At 51.9% G+C, this 8,442-nt stretch overlaps 1 protein-coding gene across 10 annotated transcripts in view; it reads right to left on the bottom strand.

The window, feature by feature from the left end:
- Positions 1–3,634: 3,634 nt before the first annotated feature.
- ZNF384 (zinc finger protein 384) overlaps positions 3,635–8,442 on the bottom strand; it is a 91,813-nt gene continuing 87,005 nt past the window's right edge. For all 10 annotated transcript variants that reach the window (XM_075348308.1, XM_075348314.1, XM_075348313.1 and 7 more), the window contains one exon: positions 3,635–4,403. In XM_075348308.1, coding sequence (XP_075204423.1) covers positions 4,170–4,403 — 234 coding nt within the window. In that variant the 3' untranslated portion in view covers positions 3,635–4,169. The remainder of the gene's footprint in view (positions 4,404–8,442) is intronic.

Raw genomic sequence — 8,442 nt, 5'->3', positions numbered from 1 at the left:
ACCCGGCAAAAGCACCAATGAGCTTACAGAGGTACCCTCCTCAGTCTGTAAAGCCAATTAGTTGACGCAGCATCTCAAGGGGTTTAGCAGCCAAAACGAGTTACCTCAGAGACTGGTCAGTAGTGAGATGAGGACCACTACGATGGTCGGGTGCTCAGTACTAGTGATGAGCGAGCACTACTATGCTCGGGTGCTCAGTACTAGTGATGAGCGGGCACTACTATGCTCGGGTGCTCTGTACTCGTAACTAGTGATGAGCGGGCACTACCATGCTCGGGTGCTCTGTACTCGTAACTAGTGATAAGCGGGCACTACCATGCTCCGGTGCTCTGTACTCGTAACTAGTGATGAGCGGGCACTACCATGCTCGGGTGCTCAGTACTAGTGATGAGCGGGCACTACCATGCTCGGGTGCTCAGTACTAGTGATGAGCGGGCACTACCATGCTCGGGTGCTCTGTACTCGTAACTAGTGATAAGCGGGCACTACCATGCTCCGGTGCTCTGTACTCGTAACTAGTGATGAGCGGGCACTACCATGCTCCGGTGCTCTGTACTCGTAACTAGCAGTTGGATGTTCAAATGGGCGTGCTTCGAATAGCCAAGTATAATGGAAGGCAATGGGGAACTGAATGCTTATGGGGAATGGGGAACTGAATAATTGATGTCAATGGTGATTCGTCAGGTTTGTTGGAATGGCATCTTAAACCAGTCAGCTCTACCTCGTAACACCGCTTCCGGACCACAGCAGGGCATGCTCCTTACAGACACTGAGCCCACATGGAGGGAGAGTAAGAAGGGTTCTGCTCACTCATGTTCACACTTTATTGCGCTGCACCATCTGGCAGCACTTGCTCCATCATCACTGGGTTCTGCACGCTTCATATGTTCTCAACCACCTTCTGTATACAGACTGTACTCTGCATCCCCTCACTTATACAGGCTTTCTCTTGCAGGCTCCATAGTGTTCTGCGCCCAGCACAGCATTCAGCATCCTCATGCACGCTTCATGATCACATATTGCAGGGTTCGGCACGCTCCAGAGTGCTCTGCACCCTCTACCAGCGCACAGTGGAGAAATCGGCACTCTCCTGCTCGCTACATGTTGCAGGGTTTCACGCAGTCCAGAATTTTCCAGTGTTCTGCACGCACGCACGCACTGCCAGTATTGCTCCTACTTATCAGCTCCATGGAATATAAAGCACAATGTATATGGAGGTTTATTTCTATACAATATACTAGAAATGGGAACAGGTGAGGATACCGGTAGTGATAACAACATCCGCCTCTCACATCACAACAGCTGAATGCACATGGTGGGTTTTTTTCTCTTCCCAAGTCTGATTTTATTTATTTATTTCGGAAATGAATTTATTATTGATGGATCCGACAAGGTGACGGGAAAGAAAACAAGAAAGTGAATCTGGTAAGAATAAGACAGGCAGCAGGGAGGGGGGGCGGTGGTATAGTAACCTGTTCAAAAAGACAGGAGGAAAATAATGATAAAGAGTTTGGCAAGTTCTAGGAAAAATTTCATAGCAATGGCAAGATCCAGAAAGGCTATTATCCAAGAGAGGCAACGGGACTGATACTGTGACCTGGACAGAGACCAGAGTGATAAGATTATAGAAAAACAGGAAGACGGGACCAGTGTGCTGAGAAGACGGGAGAACGAGACATGAGCAGAGTGGTGAGAAAGTAAGAGAGGATGGTGAGAAGGTAAAAGAGTAGGGTGGTGAGAAGGTGGGAGAGCAAAACAGGAGCAGGATGGTGGGAAGGTAAAAGAGTAGGGTGGTGAGAAGGTGGGGGAGCAAAACAGGAGCAGGATGGTGGGAAGGTAAAAGAGTAGGGTGGTGAGAAGGTGGGGGAGCAAAACAGGAGCAGGATGGTGGGAAGGTAAAAGAGGATGGTGAGAAGGTGGGAGGGCAGAACAGGAACAGGGTGGTGAGAAGGTGGGAGGGTAGAACAGGAGCAGGGTGGTGAGAAGGTGGGAGAGCAGGACAGGAGTAGGGTGGTGAGAAGGTGGGAGAGCAGGACAGGAGTAGGGTGGTGAGAAGGTAAAAAAGAGTAGGGTGGTGAGAAGGTGGGAGAGCAAAACAGGAGCAGGATGATGGGAAGGTAAAAGAGGATGGTGAGAAGGTGGGAGGGTAGAACAGGAACAGGGTGGTGAGAAGGTGGGAGGGTAGAACAGGAGCAGGGTGGTGAGAAGGTGGGAGAGCAGGACAGGAGTAGGGTGGTGAGAAGGTGGGAGAGCAGGACAGGAGTAGGGTGGTGAGAAGGTAAAAGAGTAGGGTGGTGAGAAGGTGGGAGAGCAGAACAGAAGCACGGTGGTGAGAAGGTAAAAGAGTAGGGTGGTGAGAAGGTGGGAGAGCAGGACAGGAGCAGGATGGTGAGAAGGTAAATGAGGATGGTGAGAAGGTGGGAGGGCAGAACAGGAGCAGGGTGGTGAGAAAGTAAAAGAGGATGGTGAGAAGGTGGGAGGGCAGAACCAGAGCAGGGTGGTGAGAAGGTGGGGAGCAGGACAGGAGCAGGGTGGTCAGAAGGTAAGAGCAGGAAAGAGCAGGGTGGTGAGTTGGTGGGAGGGCAGGACAGGAGCAAGGTGGTGAGATGGTGGGAGGGCAGGACAGGAGCAGGGTGGTGAGATGGTGGCAGGGCAGGACAGGAGCAAGGTGGTGAGAAGGTAAGAGAGCAGGAATAAGCAGGGTGGTGAGAAGATGGGAGAACAGGAGCAAGGTGATGAGATGGTCGGAAGGGCAGGACAGGAGCAGGGTGGTGAGATGGTGGGAGGGCAGGACAGGAGCAGGGTGGTGAGATGGTGGGAGGGCAGGACAGGAGTAGGGTGGTGAGATGGTGGGAGGGCAGGACAGGAGTAGGGTGGTGAGATGGTGGGAGGGCAGGACAGGAGTAGGGTGGTGAGATGGTGGGAGGGCAGGGCATGAGCAAGGTGGTGAGAAGGTGGGAGAGCAGGACAGGAGCAAGGTGGTGAGAGGGTGGGAGGGCAGGACAAGAGTAGGGTGGTGAGAGGGTGGGAGGGCAGGACAGGAGCAGGGTGGTGAGAGGGTGGGAGGGCAGGACAGGAGCAGGGTGGTGAGAAGGTGGGAGAGCAGGACAGGAGCAAGGTGGTGCGTGGGTGGGAGGGCAGGACAAGAGTAGGGTGGTGAGAAGATTAGACAGCCAGACGGGGACTAGGATCATTTATGAAGAAAAACCAAACAAGACTCAAGTAATTGAGAACATAGAAGACCTGGCTTAAGCGTTGGGGCTTCACAACCTGGAAGGTCCCCATACGGTATAATGTGTCAAGACGGTATAAAAAAAAATCCTAATCAGCTAGAGCAGTAAATAAGCAGTGGATAGATATACACACTTTGTTCTGTATATATTTATACGTATTATTGACCAGGACACGGGCGTCACCTCCTCTCCCTGGCACATGAGCAGAACTAGCTAATAGATCCTTTAATTCATCAGCCGCCTCCTCTCCCCCGACCATCAGTACAAATTAATGGCCTCCGCTGCTCAATCCTATGCAGTGTACTTTCATCAGGAAAGGTGTCAGCTGAGGAAGAGCAGGAGCAAAATATGGATAAAATAATATATAATACAGAACTCCCCCCCCGCCCCTCCCAGCCCCCTCCCTATTTTATGTATCAGGGTATAAAATAAATGTCCAAAAATGATAAACCATAATCCCCCCGCCCAATCTGTCCCGTACGGCCAGTATTGCTGGATACAAACTGCAGTTCTTCCAAAACACTAGCGGTGTATGGCGACACCTGGTTCAGCGACCTGTATGAAGTCTTTATCGGGATGCAGTGCACTGGCTATAACACTGTTCGGACACTGCATTTCTCCGTGTGCTGTTAATGTATACTATGAGCAAGCAGCAGAAGTGTTGACGTCAGGACTGCAGCCCGATTTCCGCCCGTTTTCAAGGCTCCAACAATTTCATAGCTTGGAAACCTCCATTATACTGAGGCTGATTACGAGTCCGTTGTCTCCAAAGTTCCTGCCCATGATAGGACTTTTTCTGGTGCTCTTACCCCACCCAACATCAATAGTCCGGTTCCAGACCTTTAACTTCACCCCTACCCCCATGTGTATGATCCAGGACCTTTTTTTTTCCTCCCCTCCCACCTGTACGGATAGTTCTGTCCAATTCTTGTATAACTAAGAGCTGGCTAAATGTTCCACTTGGATGGTGCTGGTGGCGACGGTCAAACATAAGTCCTTGTGGTGATCAGTCTTGAAAGGACTCATGTCAAAGGAGCACTGGGGACCGTCGGACGTGGGGGCCTGGGACACGGGTGTGAAATGCGCTTGTGAGGTTAGGACTTGCGTAGGGGGTGGCTGCGGAGTATCTGGAGCGTTGTGTTTCCTCATGTGTTTCATCAGATACGTTTCCTGGAGACAAGGGGACAAGTGAAGAAAATAAGTATGATAATAATGGGACGGTTTAAAATTTTTCATGTTGACCTGTACACACGATGTAAGAGTGGCTGCAGGATGGAATAAACTATATATTTTTTAATTTAATTTCTCCTCTACATATTGGAGAAATTGGCAAAAAGTATTTGGCCCCTAATGAGCTAATTTTCATTAAGTCCAATTGGGTGTCATCAGTTTTCACTGGGGGGGCGTGTACTTCCTCTCCCTGTATGATACTGACCAATCAAAAACAGACAGCAACACATGGGAGAAAGAAGAACACCTTAGGGCAGATTTGTCTTCTTAAAAACTTAAATACATTAAAAAAAATAAATTAAAATTACAAAAATACAAAAGAAGGGAATTTTGTTTACTTACCGTAAATTCCTTTTCTTCTAGCTCCTATTGGGAGACCCAGACAATTGGGTGTATAGCTTCTGCCTCCGGAGGCCACACAAAGTATTACACTTAAAAAAGTGTAACCCCTCCCCTCTGCCTATACACCCTCCCGTGCATCACGGGCTCCTCAGTTTTGGTGCAAAAGCAGGAAGGAGAAAACTTATAAATTGGTCTATGGTAAATTCAATCCGAAGGATGTTCGGAGAACTGAAGACCATGAACCAAAAGAACAATTCAACATGAACAACATGTGTACACAAAAGAACAAACAGCCCGAAGGGAACAGGGGCGGGTGCTGGGTCTCCCAATAGGAGCTAGAAGAAAAGGAATTTACGGTAAGTAAACAAAAGTCCCTTCTTCTTTGTCGCTCCATTGGGAGACCCAGACAATTGGGACGTCCAAGAGCAGTCCCTGGGTGGGTAAAAGAATACCTCGATAAAAAAGAGCCGAAAACGACCCCCTCTTACAGGTGGGCAACCGCCGCCTGAAGGACTCGCCTACCTAGACTGGCGTCTGCCGAAGCATAAGTATGCACCTGATAGTGTTTCGTGAAAGTGTGCAGACTAGACCACGTAGCTGCCTGACACACCTGCTGAACCGTCGCCCGGTGCCGCAATGCCCAGGACGCACCTACAGCTCTGGTAGAATGGGCTTTCAGCCCTGAAGGAGAAGAAGAACGGAGAAGAAGGAGAAGAAGAACAGTAGGCTTCGAGAATCGGTTCCTTGATCCACCGAGCCAAGGTTGACTTGGAAGCCTGCGAACCCTTCCGCTGGCCAGCGATAAGGACAAAGAGCGCATCTGAACGACGCAGGGGCGCCGTGCGAGACACGTAGAGCCGGAGTGCTCTCACCAGATCCAAAGAGTGCAAATCCTTTTCACATTGGTGAATTGGATTAGGGCAAAATGAAGGCAAGGAGATATCTTGATTGAGATGAAAAGGAGATACCACCTTAGGGAGAAAATCCGGGACCGGACGCAGAACCACCTTATCCTGGTGAAACACCAGGAAGGGGGCTTTGCATGACAGCGCTGCAAGCTCAGACACTCTCCGGAGTGATGTAACTGCCACTAGAAAGGCCACCTTCTGCGAAAGACGTGATAAAGAGACATCCCGCAGCGGCTCGAAAGGTGGTTTCTGAAGAGCCGTTAGCACCCTGTTAAGATCCCAGGGTTCCAGCGGACGCTTGTAAGGTGGGACTATGTGGCAAACTCCCTGCAGGAACGTGCGGACCTGCGGAAGCCTGGCTAGGCGCTTTTGAAAAAATACGGAGAGCGCCGATGCTTGGCCCTTGAGAGAGCCGAGTGACAAACCCTTGTCCATTCTGGATTGAAGGAATGAAAGAAAAGTGGGTAAGGCAAACGGCCATGGAGGAAAACCGTTATCAGAGCACCAGGATAAGAAGATTTGCCAAGACCTGTAATAGATCTTGGCGGACGTTGGCTTCCTGGCCTGTCTCATGGTGGCAATGACATCCTGAGATAACCCTGAAGACGCTAGGAGCCAGGACTCAATGGCCACACAGTCAGGTTGAGGGCCACAGAATTCAGATGGAAAAACGGGCCTTGTGACAGCAAGTCTGGGCGGTCTGGAAGCGACCACGGTTGTCCCACCGTGAGATGCCACAGATCCGGGTACCACGACCGCCTCGGCCAGTCTGGAGCGACGAGAATGGCGCGACGGCAGTCGGATCTGATCTTGCGTAACACTCTGGGTAGCATCGCCAGAGGAGGAAATACATAAGGCAGCCGAAACTGCGACCAGTCCTGAATTAACGCGTCCGCCGCCAGAGCTCTGTGATCCTGAGACCGAGCCATGAATGCCGGGACTTTGTTGTTGTGCCGTGACACCATGAGATCGACGTCCGGCGTTCCCCAGCGGCGACAGATCTCTCGAAACACTTCTGGGTGTAGAGACCATTCCCCCGCATCCATGCCCTGACGACTGAGAAAATCTGCTTCCCAGTTTTCTACGCCCGGGATGTGAACTGCGGAGATGGTGGAGGCTGTGGATTCCACCCACTGCAGAATCTGCCGGACTTCCTGGAAGGCTTGACGACTGCGAGTGCCGCCTTGGTGGTTGATGTGTGCGACGGCAGTGGCGTTGTCCGACTGGATACGGATCTGCCTGCCCTCCAGCCACCGATGGAAAGCCAATAGGGCTAGATACACTGCCCTTATCTCCAGAACATTGATCTGAAGGGAAGACTATCGGAGTCCAGGTTCCCTGAGCCCTGTGGTGGAGAAAAACCGCTCGCCACCCTGACAGGCTCGCGTCCGTGGTGACCACAGCCCAGGTTGGGGGTAGGAAGGATTTTCCCTGCGATAGAGAATTGGGAAGGAGCCACCACTGAAGAGACGTCTTGGTTGCAAGGGAAAGAGAGACTTTCCTGTCGAGGGAAGCCGTACTCCTGTCCCATTTGCGGAGAATGTCCCATTGGAGTGGCCGCAGATGGAATTGCGCGAACGGCACTGCCTCCATCGCTGCCACCATCTTCCCCAGGAAGTGCATGAGGCGCCTTAAGGGGTGTGACTGACCCCGAAGAAGAGATTGCACCCCTGCAGAGAAAGCTGTTTGTCCCGCGGTAGCTTGACTACCGCTGACTGTGTATGAAACTCCATCCCAAGGTAAGTCAGTGATTGGGTCGGTGTCAACTTGGATTTCGGGAAGTTGATGATCCACCCGAACTGCTGGAGAGTCGCCAGAGCGACGGTAAGGCTGTGTTGACACGCCACCCGAGAAGGGGCCCTGACTAGTGTAGGACCGCCACAACGGATGCCATGACTTTGGTGAAAACCCGTGGGGCTGTCGCCAGGCCGAAAGGCAATGCCACGAACTGAAGGTGTTTGTCCCCGATGGCGAAACGCAAGAAGCGTTGATGCTCGGGTGCGATCGGCACGTGGAGATAAGCATCCTTGATGTCGATCGATGCTAGGAAGTCTCCTTGTGACATCGAGGCGATGACCGAGCGGAGAGATTCCATCCGAAACCGTCTGGTTCTCACATGTCTGTTGAGTAGTTTGAGGTCCAGAACGGGACGGAATGATCCGTCCTTTTTTGGCACCACGAACAAGTTGGAGTAAAAACCGCGACCACGTTCCTGAAGGGGAACGGGGATCACAACTCCTTCTGTCTTCAGAGCGTCCACCGCCTGAAAAAGTGCGTCGGCCTGAGCGGGGGGCGGAGAGGTTCTGAAGAAAAGAGCCGCAGGACGAGAGCTGAACTCTATCCTGTAACCATGAGACAGAATGTCTCTCACCCATCGGTCTTGAACATGTGGCCACCAGGCGTCGCCAAAGCGGGAGAGCCTGCCACCGACCGAGGATGCGGCTGGGGGATGCCGAGAGTCATGAGGAGGCCGCCTTGGAGGCAGTGCCTCCTGCGGCCTTTTGGGGGCGTGACTTGGACCGCCACGCATAGGAGTTCCTCTGGCCTTTCTCCGGCCTGCTGGACGAAGAGGATTGGGGCTTGGCGGAGGGACGAAAGGACCGAAACCTCGATTGTATTTTCCGTTGCTGAGGTCTCTTAGGTTTGGATTGGGGTAAGGAGGAGTCCTTTCCCTTGGATTCCTTAATAATCTCATCCAATCGTTCGCCAAACAAGCGGTCGCCAGAAAA

The sequence above is a fragment of the Anomaloglossus baeobatrachus genome, chromosome 5 (genome assembly GCF_048569485.1).
Source record: "Anomaloglossus baeobatrachus isolate aAnoBae1 chromosome 5, aAnoBae1.hap1, whole genome shotgun sequence".
NCBI lineage: Eukaryota > Metazoa > Chordata > Amphibia > Anura > Aromobatidae > Anomaloglossus > Anomaloglossus baeobatrachus.
This window is presented reverse-complemented; position numbering and strand designations above follow the sequence as displayed.